This window comes from Diabrotica undecimpunctata, chromosome 7 (genome assembly GCF_040954645.1).
Source record: "Diabrotica undecimpunctata isolate CICGRU chromosome 7, icDiaUnde3, whole genome shotgun sequence".
NCBI lineage: Eukaryota > Metazoa > Arthropoda > Insecta > Coleoptera > Chrysomelidae > Diabrotica > Diabrotica undecimpunctata.
Window position 1 is genome coordinate 149,936,797 of NC_092809.1, and position 23,103 is coordinate 149,959,899.

The 23,103-nt window shown below is 33.8% G+C and overlaps 1 protein-coding gene across 1 annotated transcript in view; it reads right to left on the reverse strand.

Annotated features, from left to right (window-relative positions):
- LOC140446037 (phenoloxidase-activating factor 1-like) overlaps positions 1-22,843 on the reverse strand; it is a 44,324-nt gene extending 21,481 nt beyond the window's left edge. Inside the window, exons 1-2 of the mRNA XM_072538539.1 lie at positions 22,687-22,843; positions 9,003-9,286 (exon numbers count right to left, since the gene is read on the reverse strand). Coding sequence (XP_072394640.1) covers positions 9,003-9,286; positions 22,687-22,759 — 357 coding nt within the window. The 5' untranslated portion in view covers positions 22,760-22,843. The remainder of the gene's footprint in view (positions 1-9,002; positions 9,287-22,686) is intronic.
- Positions 22,844-23,103: the final 260 nt, after the last annotated feature.

The window sequence follows — 23,103 nt, forward strand, 5'->3', positions numbered from 1 at the left end:
TTAGTTTAACCATTTCTTAATTTGGTTTGTAAACAAAATGTTTTGATAATGACTTTAATTTAACATAAAACGTAAAATGTTTGATGTAAAATCCTATTATTCTGTTTTTTGTCAAATCCTATTATTAATTATCCTGCTGATATATTTATTTTAACTTTATTATAAATTTCGTTAACTATTAACTTTAGTTAAGGGTATTTTATATCAAAATTTAGATTTAATAATGTTTTTGTCTATTTTTTCTTCGTTGCCTGGAGTAATTGCCTTAAATCAGAATTATGCAGCTGATTTGTAAAATGCGATTATCTCGAAAACTCTTGAGTTCTGAAGTTATTAACGAGTATACCTTTTTTTTTTGTTAAAATAATGTATCTTTATAATTTTTTATTAAAATACAGAGCAAAAATGTTAAGTGTAAATTTATGCCACATAATGTGGCATATGTGGCGTTTTTTATCAGCTACATCAAAGTGTGCATTAAATTATAATTTCTCATATTTAAAAGTATCCAGTTGTAAATTTTTATGCATATATGTTAACAAACATGAAAGATATACCAAAATATAAAATTTTAAATTTACACTTTAACACCCTGTATCTTTCTTAATATCAACATTTTATTAAATCAATTTGGCTTAAATCGTAATATTTTAAAGTGTAGAATCTACTGTTTATTTTTGTACAATTACTTAAGGACCACCCTGTATAATCATATAATTTTGTAAATATGCGTTTATTTCAACATTATATGACTTTCATAAAAAGTTAACTAATTTTCATTGCTATCCATTTATATATACAAAAAACTTTAAAAATTAAAAAAATACATTGAATATTGTTAAATTTGTTTACTAGGAACTTCAAGAAATTAATTCAATACACAAAAAATCAAAAATAAAGAGTAATTGTAACAAAACAAAAATAAGAAATATTAATTAAAATTTTCGTAACATGAATTACACAATGATGTAACATGTTCCAAACAGATATTTTGATATTTTGTGAATATTTGGCAGTAATATTTTGTTTTCCCATTTTTCCACCAAATACAAACAGCACAGCGACCTTAAGTTCCAGGTGTTATGTCTAGTACTTGTTCCGCTGATAAGCCACATATCTCCCTAAGCCTCATTCTGATGGTTCTGGGTAAACTGGTAGACATAACCCGTACGTTCTTAAAAATTCTTTAAGTGGTCTTTTACATTCTTCATTTAGACTAGTATAATCTAGAAAAGAGTTTATTCCTGCTAAATTCAAGAAACTAAAAAAAAGGAACCATGGGCCATCGTGTTGTGGCACGGGTGCAATTATATTGCGCGCATAATTTATCTACCACATCTACTCCGCTCTTCGTCTCATTATAAGTAATTATTATCTGAGGTTTATTTGTAGTAGGATCAATATCATCTCCATGGTGTATTGTAGAGATAAGCAGGACGTTTCGATTTTTTTTGGAATATGCGAAACCAAGGTGATTCCGTCATTAAATCCAAACATTGAAGAGCCAATGCACCTGCCGTTATTTTGTATAAATTCTAATGGCAACTATTTTTTATTTTTTTGAATAGGCTATCTGAATAGGCTCGATTTAAGGCTAGAAACACACTACAAAACCAATTATCTACAGTAACATTCCTATTACTCCCATAAATGTGTGCACAAAGTCTTTCTAGTACGTCTTGTGTCGCTGTACTTACTTGAAAAGGGCCATTCGGTTGTTTTCCGACATAAACTTCTAAGTGGCTGGTATATAATTGTTTTGCATCGGAAATGGCAAAAATTTTTATACTACTACTACTAAGGATTTCCACAGTTTTCACTGTTTTCCTTCACTCAACCGTTTTCTCCAATTTTCCCTGTCATTCCAGTCTCCATCTCGCAGGGTTCTTTTCTCCATAGCCTCGTCGATTTCATCTCTGAATGACCTTCGGGGTCTTCCTCTCTTTCTTCTTCCAATCGGGCTCCATTCTGTGATTTTGTTTATCCAGCGTCCTCTGTTAGCTCTTCTGACGTGGCCGTACCAGAATAGTCTCTTCTCCTCTATATAGTCGATTATGTCTGATTGCACTCCCATTCTCCGCTTAATCTCTGCGTTTTCAATTCTGTCTCTTTTTGTAAGTCTACAGCTTCTCCTCAGGAACTCCATTTCTACTGCTCTTATTCTACCTCTATTTCTCTTGTTTATTGTCCAGTTTTCGGACCCATATGTCAGGATACTTCTTGTCAGGGTATTATATATTCTCTTTTTTGTCTTTATCGTAATGTTCTTATCCCACAACACTGAGTTTAGTTGTCTTATACAGTTTCTTGTTTGTCTCAGTCTGTTGTTTATATCTTCTTCTGTTGTTCCCTGGTTCGATATTATGGTTCCTAAATACTTAAATTTATCTGTTCCATTTATTTGTCTTCCCTCGTCTATCTCTAGGTTTCTCATATCCTTGTTTTCTGTTGTTAGGTATTCGGTTTTCTCTAAGTTTATTTCCATTCCGTTGTTTTTATATTCTTCTTCTAGTTTTCCGAGCATAAAGCTGAGATCTTCTTCATCTTGTGCGATGACTACTTGATCGTCGGCAAAACTTAAGGTGTATAGGTATTCGTCTCTTACTGGTACGCCCATTCCTTCGCACTTTCTCCTCCATGGTTTGAGTGTCTTTTCCAAGAATATTTTAAACAGAGTAGGGGACGTAGCACAGCCTTGTAGAAGTCCTTTTGTCGTCTTAAATGGATTGTAGGCTTTATTTCCACATTTATTAGCTACTTTGTTTTTTTTTGTATAGTGCTTTAACTGCTTTTATTAGTGTTTGTCGGATTCCGAGATCATTCATTGCTTCCCATAATTTGACTCTAAGTATTGAGTCATATGCTTTCTTTAGATCAACAAAGGCCAGATGGACCGGTCTACCTTTTGCCATTTTCTTCTCTATCAGTTGTTCTAATGTGTACGTATGATCTAGGCATGATTTTCCTACTGTGAACCCTGCTTGGTCTTCTCCAATTTTTCCTATTATTTCAGTTTCTAGTTTTTCCTTAATAATTTTCCCATAAAGTCTACCTACCGACGATATTATACTAATTCCTTTATAGTTTTCACATTTTTTCCTGTTTCCATTCTTATGTATGGATGTGATGTATGCTTGTGTCCATTCCGCAGGTATTTCTTCTCCATTTAGTCCTCTTTCGAACATTCTATGTAGCATGCGGAATAACTTTTCCGTTCCGTTTTTAATTAGTTCGTTTGGTATTCCTCCGGGTCCTTTGGCTTTTTTGTTCTTCAATGTCTTGATTGCTCTCTTAACTTCTGCCAGGCTTATTTCTATCTGGTCGTATGCCCCATTTCCTGCATGTTATATATTCTCTTCCTGAAATTGGGGACGGTTGTCTGTAAGTAGTTCTACGTAGTATTCTTGCCACTCGTTTTCATTAATTTTGCCGATCTGGGTTTTCTCTGCCTTATTTCGTTGAAGTGCTTTTAATATTCGCCATGATTCTGAATTTCTCGTTCCTCCGATATGTCGTTCTATCTCTGTGCATGCTTGTTCCCATCGTTCGTTCTTTTCATTTGTTACTCTTTTCTTTACCTCTCTGTTTTTCGCTCTATATAGGTCTAAGTCTTCCTGTTTTTTGGTGTTTAGGTATTTAATGCGTAGTTTTTTCTTTTCTTTTATGCATTTCAATGTGTCTTCCCTTAATTTGATATTCTGATGGGTGTTCCTTTGGTCGAATTCTCCAAAAGCTTTTTATACCATATTTATTCGGCTTGCTAGGAATATATTCTCTGAAACTACAATTTCCTCTAAAAGCTGCTAGTTTCTCATCTATGGTAACATAACCAGAATGAGAATAGCATTTTTTAATGTTGCTGTTAAATTTTTTTAACAATGTTCGTATTTGAGCCAGTTTATCTACTTGTATTCTTTCATTTCTCGTGTGAATGTTATCAAATCGCAGAGATTGCAAAAGAAATTTAAATCGAGGCTTACTCATTACAAGTCAAAAAGTTTCAATGCCAGTGCAATCTGTTCTCCAGAGATCCTCTTAATTCATGTGATTTGGTTTTCTAATACCAGCAAGATAAAGGAGACCAATTCCAATTAGGGCTTTGATCTCGGCAATGCCGTTAGGTTTCGCATCTCTTTGTCTACTGTAGTCATTTGTAATACTCTTAATTTTTATATTTGTACAGTTAACAACTAAATTTAGCATTTCTTCATCAAAAATGCAATTCCAGATATCAATAGGTGTTGAGTGAGTTTTAATCAATTGTTTTTTAGCTGACAATCGTACAAATATATTGATACTGCGTGTTCTTACATTCTTCGGTGGACAATGTTTTTTCCACTTTGTTAATTTATCTTTACCCATAAAGTACGGCACCCTTCTAAAACTAACATTTTCTTCGTCTGTTTGATCGGCTTCAAATTCCTGTTCAGTATCACTACATTGAGATCGTTCTTCTACATGGTCAATTACATATATAAACATTGAAAATACTAAAAAGAACTTAAATCACCGTGTTGCCTAATAATAAAATTATAATGCTCATTTTTACGCTACACACATACTTCAGCGATAAGTGACCGACGACTGAAGAGGTATACTGTATCCAGAAATTTAGTGTCTCGTTATAAAAGTTATTTTAATAACAGCTGTAAAACTGAATAATCCCTTGTAAGTACTCTATTGTTATATAATTATCACAGCTATCCAAGCTGACAGGACCGGCATATAGCCAAGTCAACTGTAGGTTAGTACATATAATCAGATCAAATATTATCATTCAAGCGTAATGTCAAAAAACTCTTTATAAACATACAAATTTCCCATAATTATTGTATTCTTTTATTAATCATTATTTTAAGTCTCAACGAAATAAAAGCGCCCAAAATTATGAAGATCTCAATTTAGTTAAATTGACTGGATTGGTGGTGGAAATTAATAAGTTTTGGGAAAACGGGTAATATCCCAAACACATTAGAACTAACAAACCCGTATATACAGTTATAATGAGTAAACGTTTAACTTAATTGACCTATTAACAAATTACTTGGAATTTATATGACTTTCTACCTGTTACTTATCGTTAATTGTTTTTTAATTTGAAGAGAGTTGTACGATGACAAACTAACACTTAAAAGTCTGCTTCGACGGAATTGGTTGTAAAGTCGTTTGAGTGTTCAGTTTGTGCAAAAAATTAGTTAAGTATTGTAATAAAAGTGTTTATTTTTTTAGAGTGTGTACACTTGCCGGTGAATCCACGTAGTCAAATTTACCTTTATTGTATGAAACAATGTGGCGTCTCTGGAGTCCAGAGGATAATAGGGCAATTCTGCCAGTTAGTGAACCGGAAGCAAATCGACAAGGAGGTGATCTCATTCAAGTATTACAGCCTAAACAGCGCCAACGAATACATTTATCTACTGATGCAAAACAAATTATTGCTAATGTTTTTCAAACTCTTGTCGAAAAAAATATGGACAGTAACGAAGCCTTACATGAAACGGCAACTTTGACTAAAAAACCATTATCTACAGTCAGAAAAATTGTAACTAATCCTATTATATCAAGATTAATAAGACGGGATAACAGTATTTCTCGGAAGCTCGATCGTGCAGATGAAGATCTTATTCGTCGCAAAGTGTATGCCTTGTATGAAGACCAAATTGTACCCACACTAGATATATTAGTTGACAGGCTTCATGTCGACAACACTGAAATTAAGTGCGGTAGAACAACTGTTTGGAAGTGTTTGCAACGTATAGGGTTTAAATACAAAAAAGTAGATAAAAGACAGGTACTTATGGAATCCAATCGTTTACGGATATGGCGAATGGAATATTTAAATAAAATTAAACAGTGTCATCGAGAGAATCGACCTATTATTTATTTAGATGAAACGTGGTTTGATACACACGATACGCCATCTAAAGGTTGGGTAGATAATAGTCAATCTTGTTCAACAAAAGCGCCTTCTAATAGAGGAAAAAGAATATATAAGATCCAGCATGGAATATATAATATTCCATGCTGGATCAGTCGATGAATGGGTTCCAAATGCCTTATCTCTATCAGCTAAAAACATCAGTGATTCATGTCTCGCTTACCATGACAACACAACTTCAGATATATTTGAAGACTGGTTCAAAAATAAGTTAATACTCAACATACCCCCTAATAGTGTTGTAGTTATGGACAATGCAACATATCAAGCAGGCAATTAAATAAAATTCCAAGTTCAAGCGATACGAAAATAACACTACAGAATTACTTGTATCACAAAGATATTTATTTTCACATAGATAATACTAAGAAGGATTTATTGGACCTTTTAAAAAGTTTCGCATTGAAAAAAGAATACTTTTGTGATAATTATGCTGAAAACATGGGTCATACGATTTAAAAACTTCCACCATATTACTGTGTATTTAACCCAATCGAACATATGTGGCATCAACTTAAGTCAAGAGTTCGAAGAAATAATACTTCTCCACATTTAAATGCATCTATCCTGCATTTAATTGAAAAGGAAGTACTCAAAATTGATGCGAATAGTTGGAAAAATGCAGTCTCATATGTTATGAAAGCTGAGAATTCATATTTTTCTACATATAATATACAAAATATTATCATCAATTTAAAAGACAACAGTGATAGTGACACAGATTTAACATAATATCTATGTGATGTAATATTTATACTCGTTTTGTGTGTGTGTGTGTAGGTGTGTGTGTGTGTGTGTGTGTGTGTGTGTGTGTGTGTGTGTGTGTGTGTGTGTGTGTGTGTGTGTGTGTGTGTGTGTGTGTGTGTTTTGTGTTTTATTGGCACTGGTTTTCACAACCAACTGGCCAGTCAATTTCATAATGATTTTTTTAGACTATAACTTAACACTAACTCAGGGGAGTAATGTGTAGTCTCTGTGTTAAGTAAATGTCTTGTTACTTTAGTAAAGTCGACGTCATTGTCTTTACAAAGGGACGCTAATTGTATCCGAACGTTTGCGGTCACTCAGATGAGTACCGATTTACTCGTTTTAAAAGGTTGATATTTATTCATGTTGACATGTTATGTTTAACTTTTCCGTTTCATGTCTGAAAAAGTTGGCAAAAAATGATAAATTTCTTTATTAATAATTTCACGAAAAAAAATTATTCTTCACTAAAGGTTGTGCATCCCATAAAATTATTAATCAATAATCTTATAAAATATTAAGTGGTAGATAGGGAAAATCATAATTATTAATTAATATTGAAGTGATTTTAAATTTAGATATACAAGAAAATGTTATTTTAAAATGTTTGTAGGTATTAAAAATTATGTCCAAGTTTAGATTCATGGCCTTCTAATGATTAAATAATACATTTAAAGTAAAAAGTAAATAAAAAAATACTTTTGCATTTGTTGATTTTGTATATTGAATAAGTTATCAGTTTATGTATTTTTCCCTTAATTATCTAGATATTTTTTTAAATTAAATATGTAATTTAAATGCCAAATAAAATATAAAATTCGTTAAGCCGGCCCTTTTTACTATTTACCTGAAGAGGCAAATCTCTTTATGGCGTCGACTTTATCAGCGGGATACTTTTAAATTCTGCATAAGTCAGTTCTTATAATTGTGAATGAAGTATACATGAAGCAGCAATTCCAAATCCCCACTACAATCAGAGTTACTAGAAATTAATTACAGGGCCGGTCTCATACACCGTGCGCGAATAACGGAAGTATTTCAGAAGATGAAGCATTATCTAATGGAAATGATATATTTAAAAAATGTTTTATGTAATTGGATAATTCATGTTTTTAGCAATATGTTCTTTTTAAAGAAAACATTCGAATTTATTTCAGCCCATCTCAAATAAAATCGACAGAGCAGTTTAATTACCGTGGAGGGTGTTCGATTTTGGAAGATGGATATGTCATTATCTCGCATAATCTAACTATTGCATTAACATATGTCAGACTATTGCATCTGTTACCTATAGATAGGCTTACAATGCGTCCTGGTTTTACCGGGATTGTCTGGATTTAGACATCGGTTCTGTCACCCCTGTAAGTATGGTACTTTGTCCCGGTTGTACAAACCAGAAACCAAAAATTCAGTAGCCGTTAGTGTATACGCATTATTTCTCCATTTTTTTGCTTTGCTCGCTCTGTTTCCCCTTATCACATGCAGTGCGATTCGTTTTATTTTTGGAGAAAAGTGATACGACAACTCTTATTCTAGTTTTTTCATTTTATTTCTGCGTTTGATATAAAATGTTCAAAAGAAGTTTGATGAAGTGAACATTACAACCTGCTAGTTGGTTGACGAGATACGCCAAATTTTGTGCTCGTATTGATTTTCAAGGTTACTCTGGAAAAAATATTTATTTCGCAAAGAAATTTTGCATGATTGTTCTATATACCATGTTCTTTTTTAAAATGGTTCTATAAATGGACACAATCACTGTTATTGACCTGATGAAAATCCTTTACGTGAAAGGTTTCAACGAAAGACATACCCAATAGCCATTGAAATTAAACATACTTGCAGAAATTTATGGAGATCGTAGTGTTGAGCCAATCTTTTTACAACAAAATTTGATCGGAGAAGCAGTTGTAACGTTAATGGCAGGTACAAATAATTTCATTTTGAGGTATATAATCGAAAATGATAACAATTACTCAAAAAATGATTTGTTTTTCCAACAAGATGGCGCATTTCTGCGTTATAGCATAAACGTAAGGCGATACCTTAATGAACGGTTTCCTAGGTAATGGATTGGACGAAAAAGAATTTATTGCGAGTAAGTTTCCCCCACCTAACTCCCTAGATTTTTCTATGGGTTTATTTAAAAATCTAGAATTATAATATTGATTTCGAGAAGGATTTTCCAAGTGGAAATCAAAAAGTTAAAATAAACATATTTGAAACTAAAATTGAGGTTAATTTCCAATAAAAATAGTCAACTATACATTTAAGATATTAACCTTTATTTTATCAAGTAAATTTAATGATTACTTACCTGAAAACCACAGCTCTGTCTATCAGGAATAGCTGAGCTTCTAGTAAAAACAGTTGGAAGTATTCTCGTAGCTGGGTCCGGATATGGATTTCTAGCAGTTGAGAAATCGATAGCGGCACCACAGCAAACCAAAGCTTCTGTATCGTAACCGCATTGTGACTTTTTCACAAAGTTTAATTGTGATGGACTGCGATTTCTTATGGCAGTCACAAAATGTTTACATGCATAAATTGATGCGCATGTTGCTAATTCTCCATTGGGCGTTGTACACGTCGTTCCACGTTCTATAAACGAATAGAGCAAAAATAAATTATTGTAATTTATTACCCTTTCACGTTACAAGGCTTACAAATGCCATTATATGTTAAACTAAAATCATAAAGCTATAGAAATTTCTATAAAGAAACATAGAAACTTGTTTTGTGTTAGTTACGTTAATAAATCCAAATTGTATCGTTGAAGCTTTTATTATTTGCAATGTGTGCCAATAAAGGTAACATGGGACAAACCGTATTAACTTATTATTTTGGCACAAAACTTATACATAATTTTACAATATTACTTTTTAATTTTGTATTTTGATGCGGCAGAATTGCTAAGAACCACTTGCTGTGCGGACAAGATTTTTATAATACAGTTTAGACCACCATTGTCGCATTGCTACTACCTTTTTTAAAATAGTGTTATCCACAAAACACAAATGCATCTACTTTTCAATAAACTCTTTTACATTGAATGAATTAAAAAAAGTACTTGAAAAATGTGTATAGAGTTTAATTCCTAGCTGAGCGCTTTCAGAAAAAAAAGCCATCTTCAGAGCTATATGGGCAAAATTTAAAAAGTACTGTTACAAAAGAGCATTGTTAAAAAGTGAAACAAAATTTTTTCTATAAAATTAAAAATAAAATTTTAAAGTTTTCAAAAAAAATTTAAAAGACGGCTCTTTAAGAGACTTCACAAAAAAAAACATTAAAAAGGTTTTAGTTATCATATACGCGTAAGCTCCCATTCATCTGGAAAGAGTTGAGGCGTATTTCCTTATGCCCTAGTCTCATCTTAAATTTGGACGACTTTTTGGTCTTTTGACGCCTCTTGGATTTTCTTCTTCAAGTGCCCTCTCCGCTACGGAGTTTGGCAATCATCATTGCTATTCGTATCTTTGAAGCTGTTGCTCTAAATAATTGGTTAGATGTGCACTGGAACCAGTCTTTTAAATTGCGCAGCCAAGATATACGTCGTTTCCCCACGCTTCGTTTGCCATGAGTCTTCCCTTGGATAATTAACTGGAGCAATTGGTAGTTTCTCCCTCTCATCACATGACCAAGATATTCCAACTTTCTTCTATTAATGGCGATCAACAGCTCCCGTTCTTTGTTCGTTCTTCGAAGAACTACACTATTTGTTATTTTGTCTGTCCAAGGTATTTTCAAAATTCTTCTGTATATCCACATTTCGAAGGCCTCTAGCTTATCGGTATTGCTCTTGTTTAAAGTCCAAGTCTCTACTCCGTACAGCAGTATCGAGAAGATGTAGCATCTAATCAATCTCATTTTCAGGTTTAAGTTAATGTCATGACTTCCCAGAATGTCCTTCATATTAACAAAAGCAGCTCGAGCCTTTTCAATTCTAGTTTTTATTTCTTCTGTGATGTCATTGTTGTTATTAACGCTTGTTCCCAAATATTTATATATGTGCACCCGTTCGATTTCGCTATTGTGAATGTACAGGTTTGCATTCAATCTTTGTTTTTTTGAAATAATCATGAATTTCGTCTTCTTGACGTTCATTGTTAACTCTTTCTCTTCACTAGCTGTGACTACCTTATTTAAAATGACTTGCAGGTCTTCTATTGTCTCCGCCATTAAAACCGTATCATCTGCGTATCTAATATTATTATTTGGTTAGACGTTAACTTTTTTCCCATTCTCTTCTTCCTCCAATGCTTTCTTTATAATTTCTTCCGAATAGAGTTAAATAGCATTGGTGACAGCACACATCCTTGTCTAACTCCTTTTTTAATTTTAATTTCATTTGTTGTGCTATTTTCGATGCGTGCGACTGCTTTCTGATTATAATACAGAGTAGATATTATTCTTATATCGCGAGTGTCTAACTGTTTAGCTTTCACGATCTCTTGAAGTTGGTCATGCTTCACGTTATCAAACGCCTTGTTGTAATCAATGAAACAAGCAAATACATCTTAATTCACATCCAAATACCTCTGTGTCAAGAAGGCAAATAATGCTTCAAGAGTTCCATATCCCTCCCGTAATCCAAACTGAGTTTCTCCGATATCTTCTTCCAATTTTCTGTAAATTTTATTGTGAATTATTTTGAGGAATATTTTTAAGGTATGGATCATCAGACTGATCGTGCGTGGATCACTGTACTGCTTAGCATATGCCTTCTTGGAAAAAGGGACAAAGATTGATCTTAGCCATTTTTCAGGAATTATACTGTTTTCATAAATCTTGTTAAATAAGTCTACTGCCAAATGGATTCGATCTTCGTCTATCAACTTTAGTATATCCGCTGGTAGCTCATCTGGTCCTGGAGCTTTGCTATTATTTGATGACTTTACCGCTTGCATTGCTTCTTCTTTGCTTATTTCTGGACCTGTCTCCTCTGGAAAATTATCACAAGGAGGCTGCCTTTGATCGTCAAACAGTTCTTCTATGTATGTCTGTCAATGTTTTAGTTTTTCCTCTGTTTCCATTATCATGTTCCCTTGTTGGTCTATAAGTACTGTCTGCTTCCTGTTTCTATTGCTGATCATTTTTTTAACTTTCTTGTGAAGATAGAACGAATCATATTTGGCTTCCAAGTTTTCAATCTCCTTACATTTGTCTTGTAACCATTGTTTTTTAGCTTCGCGGATTTTTCTTTTGATCTCTGTGTTAATTTTCTTATACTGTTCTTCATTTTTGCCTTTCGATAGTCTTCGACAATTCATCAATAACAAAATTTCGTCATTTTCGTCCTCTTGGATACCACCTTATAATTCTAGTGAACCATCTATTGTCAGGTCTTCTCGCTAAATATCCCGCCCACTGCCATTTTAAAGAGTTAATATAATGGATTGCATCATTGACCTTTGTTTTCTCTCTTGTCTACTCTATTAATTTTAGATATCATTCTGTTATTTCTAGCATGCATCCCTCCATTGACCTTTGAGTGTCTTTAAGTTTCAGTATTAACTCTTTCTTTAGTCTCCAAGTTTCGCAGCCGTATGTAATGGTTGGCCATATACAGATCGAATGCTTTTTATCTTCAGGTGAAGTGGCATCGGATTTATCAGAAAGAATAGTTTTTTTTTCAGATAACAATAGTTAGAAAGTTTTTGGAAAAGTTTTAGATTTTTGGAAAATGGTAGGAAGGATGAATAGTGTTTTTGATTAGCGGTAAAGAATGTGGGAGGAAAATATGAGTCGATGTGGGTTTTGAACGAGAAGGTTTGGAGCATTCTGTTTTTACCATCGAGATCAACGAGTCTGGTTAAAAGTTGTGTTACAAAGTGTGTTTGTTGGTGTAGTTATTTTTGATGATAGGAGAATAAAGGAAGTTGAAAAGAAACCCATAAGAGAATTTCAAACTCCTTGTGCTTCCGAAGTTTAAAGTTTCTGTAAAGAACAGAGTTATTATATAAAATTAGCACAAGGCACCAAGTAGAGGAGAAAAATCCTTGGGCCTAAAGATTGCTGTTTTTAATTTTGAACGAGTCGGAGATTTGATTGGTGGAGAGAATTTGAACGAGTGCTGTTTTGAAACATAGCTGTTGTTGAAGAATTGGGCAGGTGGTTAATAACACAGTCAAGGAGAATTATTGGCGTCTGTCAGAAAACGTAGCAGAGCCCTAAAGGTTGTCAACTTATTTGTGACATGAGAATGTTTGTTTATAGTGCATACCATATTTATTTTTGAAAGTCACATTAATTTGTTAGTACTGGAACATAAATAATTTATCCATACATTCCTAGAATTATAAAGTAATTGTTTTAAAAATAAAATTCATCCATCAGAATAAGATAATTTTAAAAGTAAAGTTAATATCAGAATATTTGCACAGAAGTTAAAGTTGTTTTCTTTAAGAAAGTATTATTAGAGCTAATTTCATAGTAAAGTAAATAGATTTGGTTCAAAAGGAAATAAACAATTAAAATTTTGTTTTTTATTGACGATTAGATAAGAAAGCTATACACGATAAAAGTTAGAAAGAGTATTTGATTTTTTTGGGTATAATAAATATACGGTATTTTATGTTTTATAATATTTGTGTTTTCTTATATATAAAGCACGCAACTAGGAAATGCTAGAAGCCACGAAATAAAGGTAATTAGTATGACAAATTAGCCCTGAGAAATGAATCTATTCCATATGTCATTTATTTTTGATTTGCTTTGTACTAAATAATTAAAGTAATTAATTAATTAAATTAATTAATAAAAATCAGCTTCATCATAGCATAAGCACGGAAAGCAGATCATAATATATATATATATATATATATATATATATATATATATATATATATATATATATATATTAAACTTAGAGCTAAGATTAATATTAATATAAAAATTAATATTAAACTCACCAGTCTTCCGGGTTGAACCGCGTCGATATCCATTTTGCCGAGCTTTCGACATCCTCTCTGATGTCTTCTTCAGGGCTTCCGAGGTCTCAGTCTCCCGAGCCCCCAGACACTACTACACTCACTAGTCACTTCTAGTTCACTTACTAGTTCACTACTCAGTAGTAGTATAATAGTAGTGAACTAGTGAGTGAACTAGAAGTGACTAGTGAGTGTAGTAGTGTCTGGGGGCTCGGGAGACTGAGACCTCGGAAGCCCTGAAGAAGACATCAGAGAGGATGTCGAAAGCTCGGCAAAATGGATATCGACGCGGTTCAACCCGGAAGACTGGTTAGTTTAATATTAATTTTTATAATAATATTAATCTTAGCTCTAAGTTTAATTGTACTAACCGCGGAAATCTTTCTGAACATATATATATATATATATATATATATATATATATATATATATATATATATATATATATATATATATATATATATATATATATATATATATATATATATATATATATATATATATATATATATATATATATATATATATATATATATATATATATATATATATATGTTCGGATAAGTTTCCGCGGTCAGATAAATGAAAATTACTGAGTTCTCGGGAAGAACCGCGTTGAGAATTTAAAACTCGACGTTTCGGCACCCATTTTGGAGCCATTATCAAGAGTGATACGGTTCGGTTCGAGTTCGGGGTCTCAATCTGCCTACTCCCCTCACTCGAGACGTACCAGTATCGTGTTCTATATTGCAAGAACTGTCTCTCGGCACTGAGGTCTCAATCTGCCTACTCCTCAGTGTCGAGTGATAACCGGTCTTACCCTGTGTGGCTGCTTTTATACTCGCTGTATGCGCGGGAACGGTATGGGCTGACGTGGTTTGGACTGACGTGGCCTGAGCGGTGTGGGCGGGAGGTCGCTGAAGCAGGGGTCGCCATGTTGCCGGCAATCGTTTCGCGTCATCGCGCGTGTTCAAGCTGTTAGGCCGTTTTTCGATTTCGATAGCTTCACGAATGATTCTCGATTTTAATGAGCGGATGGGAGCGATGGTTTTTGCTTTTTCGAAATCTATTTTGTGGCCTGTCTGAATATGATGTTGGGCTAGGGCTGAAGTGGTATCGGAATGTTTGACTGATAGAGAATGTTCGTAAATACGGTTATGGATTCGTCGGTTTGTTTGTCCTACGTATGTACGTGGGCAACTGGAACAAGGTATCTCATAGACACCATGGTCTTCATTAGGGATTTGGTCTTCTACGGATCTGACGAGATTGGACAATTTGGAGTGAGTGGTGAAGATGGTTTTGATATTAAGAGGGATAAGAGTTCTACTGATCTTGTCAGTGACACCTTTAATGAAAGGTAGAAAGATTTTGGGTTGATCCGGCGGCAAGGTTTCCTTTTTGGATGGAATGGGGTTTAGAAGTTTTTGAATGCTTCTATTGATTTGGGTTTTGTGGTAGCCGTTTTGTAGGAGTGTTTGTCTTATTGAATTGATTTTGGATGACCTGTGATTGTTGTCGCTAAGTCTTATGGAACGGGAAATAAGAGTGTTGATGACTGAATTAAGTTGGGCGGGGTGATGATGTGACTGGGCATTGAGATAGCGGTTTGTATGAGTGGGTTTCCGGTACACGGAATAGGAAAAACTGTGAGGTGGATTTTTCTGAATAAGGACATCAAGGAATGGCAAAGACGCTTCAGACTCAACTTCCATCGTGAATTGAATGCTGGGATGTATTCCATTCAGGTGGGAGAGGAAGAGATCTAATGTGTCTTTACCATGGGGCCAAATGACGAAGGTGTTATCAACGTACCGTAACCAGCAGGTGGGTTTGAGATTTGACGAGGACAAGGCTACTGTTTCGAAATGTTCCATGTAGATATCTGCTATTACGGGAGAGAGGGGCGATCCCATTGGGGCACCTTTGATTTGACGATAGAAATGATTTTGGAACGTGAAATATGTATTAGACATACAGTGTTTTATAAGAGATAATGTGTCTTGGGGAATTTGATGTTTAGAGTCCAAGATGGAAATGGTTTCATCGATGGGAATGTTGGTGAATAAAGAAACAATGTCAAAACTGACTAGTATGTCTGAGGGTGAAATAGAAAAGTTTTTCAGAAGATCAATGAAATGAAAAGAGTTTTTGACAAAGGACGAGGCGTTTTCGGCTAATGGTTGTAAGGATGAAGCGAGATGTTTTGCCAATTTCTGAGTGGGACAGTTGTATGCACTGACGATGGGTCTTAGGGGAACATTGGGCTTATGGATTTTTGGAAGGCCGTATATCTTTGGAATTCGGGATGATTTTTCTCTGGGTATAAGAGATTTTTTTGAGGTCTGGAGGTAGAGTAGACTTATTTATAATGGATTTGGTCGTTTTTTCTAGATATGTGGTTGGATTATTTGGGACATGTTTGTATTCTGTGGAATTCAGAAGTTCGGACATTTTGTCGAAATAGTTAGAAGAGTTGAGAATGACGGTGGCATTACCTTTGTCGGCCGGAAGGATGACGATGTCAGGGTTGTTGTAAAGTTCCTTGAGGGCACGTCTTTCTGAAAGACTGATATTTGAAGGTGGGGGTTTGGAAGTACGGAGAATTCTGGCGACATCTTGTCTGGCAACTTCGGCTTGGTCGGAAGGAAGATGGGAAATGGCTTCTTCGGTTTGACAAATAATTTTCTCAGTTGGAATGGAAAGAGGAGTGAAGAAAACATCTCGCTTCATCCTTACAACCATTAGCCGAAAACGCCTCGTCCTTTGTCAAAAACTCTTTTGATCTTCTAAAAAACTTTTCTATTTCACCCTCAGACATACTAGTCAGTTTTGACATTGTTTCTTTATTCACCAACATTCCCATCGATGAAACTATTTCCATCTTGGACTCTAAACATCAAATTCCCCAAGACACATTATCTCTTATAAAACACTGTATGTCTAATACATATTTCACGTTCCAAAATCATTTCTATCGTCAAATCAAAGGTGCCCCAATGGGATCGCCCCTCTCTCCCGTAATAGCAGATATCTACATGGAACATTTCGAAACAGTAGCCTTGTCCTCGTCAAATCTCAAACCCACCTGCTGGTTACGGTACGTTGATGACACCTTCGTCATTTGGCCCCATGGTAAAGACACATTAGATCTCTTCCTCTCCCACCTGAATGGAATACATCCCAGCATTCAATTCACGATGGAAGTTGAGTCTGAAGCGTCTTTGCCATTCCTTGATGTCCTTATTCAGAAAAATCCACCTCACAGTTTTTCCTATTCCGTGTACCGGAAACCCACTCATACAAACCACTATCTCAATGCCCAGTCACATCATCACCCCGCCCAACTTAATTCAGTCATCAACACTCTTATTTCCCGTTCCATAAGACTTAGCGACAACAATCACAGGTCATCCGAAATCAATTCAATAAGACAAACACTCCTACAAAACGGCTACCACAAAACCCAAATCAATAGAAGCATTCAAAAACTTCTAAACCCCATTCCATCCAAAAAGGAAACCTTGCCGCCGGATCAACCCAAAATCTTTCTACCTTTCATTAAAGGTGTCACTGACAAGATCAGTAGAACTCTTATCCCTCTTAATATCAAAACCATCTTCACCACTCACTCCAAATTGTCCAATCTCGTCAGATCCGTAAAAGACCAAATCCCTAATGAAGACCATGGTGTCTATGAGATACTTTGTTCCAGTTGCCCACGTACATACGTAGGACAAACAAACCGACGAATCCATAACCGTATTTACGAACATTCTCTATCAGTCAAACATTCCGATACCACTTCAGCCCTAGCCCAACATCATATTCAGACAGGCCACAAAATAGATTTCGAAAAAGCAAAAACCATCGCTCCCATCCGCTCATTAAAATCGAGAATCATTCGTGAAGCTATCGAAATCGAAAAACGGCCTAACAGCTTGAACACGCGCGATGACGCGAAACGATTGCCGGCAACATGGCGACCCCTGCTTCAGCGACCTCCCGCCCACACCGCTCAGGCCACGTCAGTCCAAACCACGTCAGCCCATAGCGTTCCCGCGCATACAGCGAGTATAAAAGCAGCCACACAGGGTAAGACCGGTTATCACTCGACACTGAGGAGTAGGCAGATTGAGACCTCAGTGCCGAGAGACAGTTCTTGCAATATAGAACACGATACTGGTACGTCTCGAGTGAGGGGAGTAGGCAGATTGAGACCCCGAACTCGAAACTCGAACCGAACCGTATCACTCTTGATAATGGCTCCAAAATGGGTGCCGAAACGTCGAGTTTTAAATTCTCAACGCGGTTCTTCCCGAGAACTCAGTAATTTTCATATATATATATATATATATATATATATATATATATATATATATATATATATATATATATATATATATATATATATATATATATATATATATATATATATAAAATATATTCAATAGTTGAATAGCAGAGGTTTGATCGGTCAATAATTGGCAAATGAAAGTCGTCAACTACTTCATTAATTTACTTGAATACATTTTGCTTTTATTTTTAAAAGTATCATCATTTGACTACAAATAGAAAAGATCTTAGAATATAAGTAAACAACGAACAGGGTTCATACTTACAAAAACAATTTGTAGGTTTGTTTTAGATGTTATAAAAACTCTACGATAACTTAACATGAAAATTTACTAACTAAACGAGAAAAAAGAAACAAAAAGCACAAGAAAAACTGTAAAAAAGCACTATTGTTCATTTAATTTTGACCGATGGCTTCATTTGAATGTTGGTTTAAGCTCTTTCAGGTTTCAAGGGTCAAACCATACTAATCTTTTCGATTGTTTTTTATCCGTTATAGGATGTCATTATTTCACATGTGGCTTGTTTTCGTACATCTGTTTATTTGGAATGCAACTTCTGCTACATTGCATAACGTTCCACAAAAGCGACATTAGGATTTCTAAACCATCTTGTGCCCTTGCACAACGTGCCATTTCAGCTTTCTAATAAGAGTATACAAAAATATAATAAGGCGCACAACAAACAGAATAGATTGGAAGCATGGGAAAGAAAAGTACAGCAGAATGTATGGTGGAAAAGTAGTAAAAGGAGAATGGAGAAGACGCACTAATGTAGAAGTTGTGAAAAACGTAGATCAAATTGGCATGGATGTCTAGAAAGAATCCAAGGTAATAAACAAGTCAAAAATATTGATTGGAGTGTACCTGAGAGCCAAAAAAGAGAGAAAAGCCAAGAAAGAAATGGCGAAATGTAGTGATGGAAGATGTTAGAGAGATGGGAACCAGAGATTGGCAACTGGTAATTAAGAATAGAAACCTATGGAAATGATCTATCTAGCAAAGGCCTATACATACATAGTCCACATAAAATTACATTATTCTTAAGTATAATTTCATTGAAAAATTTTTTATTCTGCGATATATGAGGAAAAACACATTTTGGATTATATAGTTTAAAAAAAAATAAACTTAATTTTGAAAATTCACACGTAGTGAAATTAATATTTCTAGTACAACCTGGAAGCAATATATGCAAAAAACTACGTTTATTTATAATTACCACCAAACTAAAAACATATATACCGCATGATTTATTAACATTTATTTTTGTTTCACAAATCATGCAACCTATTGTAAACTAATTATTAGCATCATTGATAAAAAAAGCTTAACACAAATATAAGATTAGTCATATTATATTACTTGTGTTTAAAAAATAAAGTAAATCCCCTACAAGCTATTTAAATCCATAATTCTAGTAAATGAGATAAATTACACTTGTTAGGAAGTTATCTTCTTCCGATGACTTACATCAATATGAAAGATACAACATAATTAAAAAACCATTAACTAGTATAGTAAAAACATAATACATACTACTTAAAATCAAAAAATCAAAAGGTGTCAAAAACTACAAAAATAAGCATAGATACATTTGTCACCAGAACCAAAAGGAGATATTTTGCGATGATAAAATTACTGTGGACATAAAATAAATCACGAGTATTTGTTAATAGCACTATAGAAACATAAAAAGCAAAAAAAAACAGACAAACTTCTAAATAAACAACCTAACTTCTTTTATTCTTCTTAACTGAGCAATTCCTCGTAGTGGAACACGTGTGGTCAATTGATTTCTATTGTAGTCAACCTTTGTGCCACAACATACTAAGGGAACAGTATCGTATCCACATTGAGATTTACTGATAAACTTTAGCTGTGAAGGTACTTTCTTTCTCATAGCTTTTAAAAATAGGGGACATCTGTAAAGGGATGTACAAATAGATGTTTCTTCATTTGGTGTAATGCATTGGTCTCCCCTTTCTAGAAAAACTTTTTTTGAAATAAATTTATTGAAGGTTATTAGAAAAGTGTTTTCGTAAAAATACTTTTTTTAATAGAATTTTATTTTTAAGACTATCTAATTCTAACTTTAAATTTAAAGGCCCGTCTCACTTGGTAACATATCATGTTATCAACAATATTATTTAACATGTTGCCGAAATTCTACTAAAAACCAACATGTTGCTTGGTATTTCAAAAATTTGTTATGCGTCGGTGAGCAGTAAAAATAAAATTTACTGCTAGCTATACGAAAGAGGACGTTCAACGGTCAACACAAAAATAATTAATATGCTATTAGAAGAAACATTTTGCCAACAAGTTTCGGTAACATGTTACTAAGGGATGACGGGATTTTACAAAAGCATCTTTCTCTTAGGTAAATGTAAAAATTAAAATTTTTTCAAGACATGTTCCAATTTTACCTTTTAATTGCTATTTGATTGCTCTTAATTTAATGGATATTATTATTTTTATTAATTGTAGTTTTCTAAATTCGGTTCGAATATATATAAATATATTTATTTATAAGTTTACAGCACGAAAAAATCTTATCAACAAAACTACCTCCTAGAGGGTCTGCTTATATACAAAAGTTATTATGTCCTAGAATGTTCTGGAGTATCCCACCTCTAATTCGCCTAGTTGACGGGACGATTACTCCCGTGCTCCATACATCGCTGGAAACTTCTAGTCGCTTTCGAGATGCAACCGTTACACGGGCCACGCCGACTGCATGTTCGTAACAATATTTTCTATGTTTACGACTAATTTATTTCACATCTGCGTATTGTCAAATAATTTTAAAAATGCTGAAAGAGTCAACGCTGAATGCAAGTATAGATCGTTTTTTTTAAACCCGTCTGTTATAATTTAGTCTTACTCCATCAAATTAGCCCATTGTACATCAAACATTTATTTAAGATGCGCATTCTAAAACTCTGGAACCCTGTACCACCTTGAACAGGTCTAGTTGATGAGAACCATATATTTTTGTATTCAGTTGGTAGTCTCCAAAAATTGTTTGCCACATAATGTTATGATTATAAGCTGATTTCTGCTTGTTTTTGACAGAACTTCAGCGTCTTTAGCATGATTCTGTCCAAAAATTTGTATGGAAGTGAATCTGTGAAATCATTACATATGTAAGGTAATGAGTAAGAGAGAGACAGAAGATATATTTTCTCTCTCTTTCTCTCTCGAATATAAAAATGTCTATTTTGTATATATAATTTAATATTATAATATATATATATATATATATATATAATATTAAATATATATATATTTATAATGGCTATACACCCCAGTGAGGGGTTAAACCGCAAATGCTTTCTAGATCCGATTTCTTAAGTGGATCAGTCTTTTTTGTTTATCTTATCTTCTTGACAATATCTCTCCATTTTTTCCTGTCTCTAGTTCTTCCTCTCCATTCTCTGACTCCTGCCCTTTGGAGGTCTTCTTTAACTTCTTGCAGCCACTTTGATCTCGGTCTTCCCCTTGTCTTTTTTCCTCCTGGATTCCATTCTATCATTGCGTATGTCACTGCCTCATCGCCTGCTCGCCAAATGTGACCTAACCATCTAACTCTGCATTGCTTTATTTTAGTTACGATGTCTTCCTTAAGTTCTTCCTTAATTTCTGAATTTGTTCTGCTTCTATATTCATTTTGCTCTGTTCTGATTGGTCCTAGTATACATATAATAAAATATTTATTAATATTATTATTTATGTGATATATTATTAAATGTTCATAATTATATTAGTCTTTTGTATTTCAAAATAATAATCTCAATAAATCACTGTATGTCAATATAATCACTGTCAATTTTGAAATACGTTTGTGGCATGCCCTCGGTAGTATAGTAGTCAGTATCCCTGCCTGTCATGCGGGAGACCGGGATTCGATTCCCAGTCGGGGAGGACTTTTTTATTAATATTATTACATTATTGTCATTTTTAAATACTTATGGATATTGCATTTTAGTTTGTATTGTATTATTATACTAATAACAAAATAAACAATGAATTTTACTGCAGAGTATGTGTAAAAAAATTTTGCATTCAACTCCTTTCATACATATATGAAAATAAAAATATACATTTTCATCAAAATATTGATTCAATCCTTCATTGTTAGTAAGTTGTTATTAATTCTGTTTCTCTTTCTGCTATGTCTTACCTATAGAATTACATATGTAATGATTGTGCAGATTGACTCCCAAATAAATTTGTAACGGCGAATGCGTGTATAGAAGTGTAAATTCCACCGGCAGTCCCACTGGACTGCCACACCCGTTTTTTTTTTCTGAATTCTGTTAGCTTGAACCTTAAGTCAGCAGAATGGCTCCCATCAAGGGGAGTTTGGTGGTGAAATATTATTAGGGCGGTAATAAATTAGTGAAAAATGGGTAAAAAAATATTACATAGGTTAAATTGGATTCCGCTCATTTGTCCACGCTAGCTTAAGGGTCCTGTTAGAGAATCCAAGAAAGGCATCCAGTACAAAATATAATATAAGAAGAACCAAAAATTCGTACGTCTGAAGAATCCAAACTCCTCAGATACGTGTCATTTTGGCATAAAAATTTCTTAATTTTGCATAAAGCTCATTCAAAAATTGCGTGTAAAAACTAAATATTAAAATTTTTTGTTTTCCTAAATTGGTACGTTCAATATTATTGTTACTAAAACTATACAAGAGCAAACTTACCGGATCCGATTACGAAACAGTTCAAACAACAATACACAACTGCACAAAACACAATTGTATGAAAATGCATCATCACTGATTGGTGTTAGTTAGTAAACTAAACTATCCTTATTATTTTCTTTGATTATACCTACAAACTAGTCCTATATAATATGCACACTAATGTTATTGATATTGATTTAACTGGTCCTACCAGTTTATTTTAATAAAATGTGTTAAAATATCCGTGTATCTTTTTTCTTGAAAAATATTCACCTACGTACTTCTTAGAAGAGCTAATTTAGATAAACGACATACTTTGAATGATTTAAAAAATGATGTCCATTTAAAAGCAAGCTGATTGAAAGATTTTAACAAATTACTTTTCGTAATTGTGTTTTATAGTAGGAAGTAATTATTAATAAATTTATTAAGGTC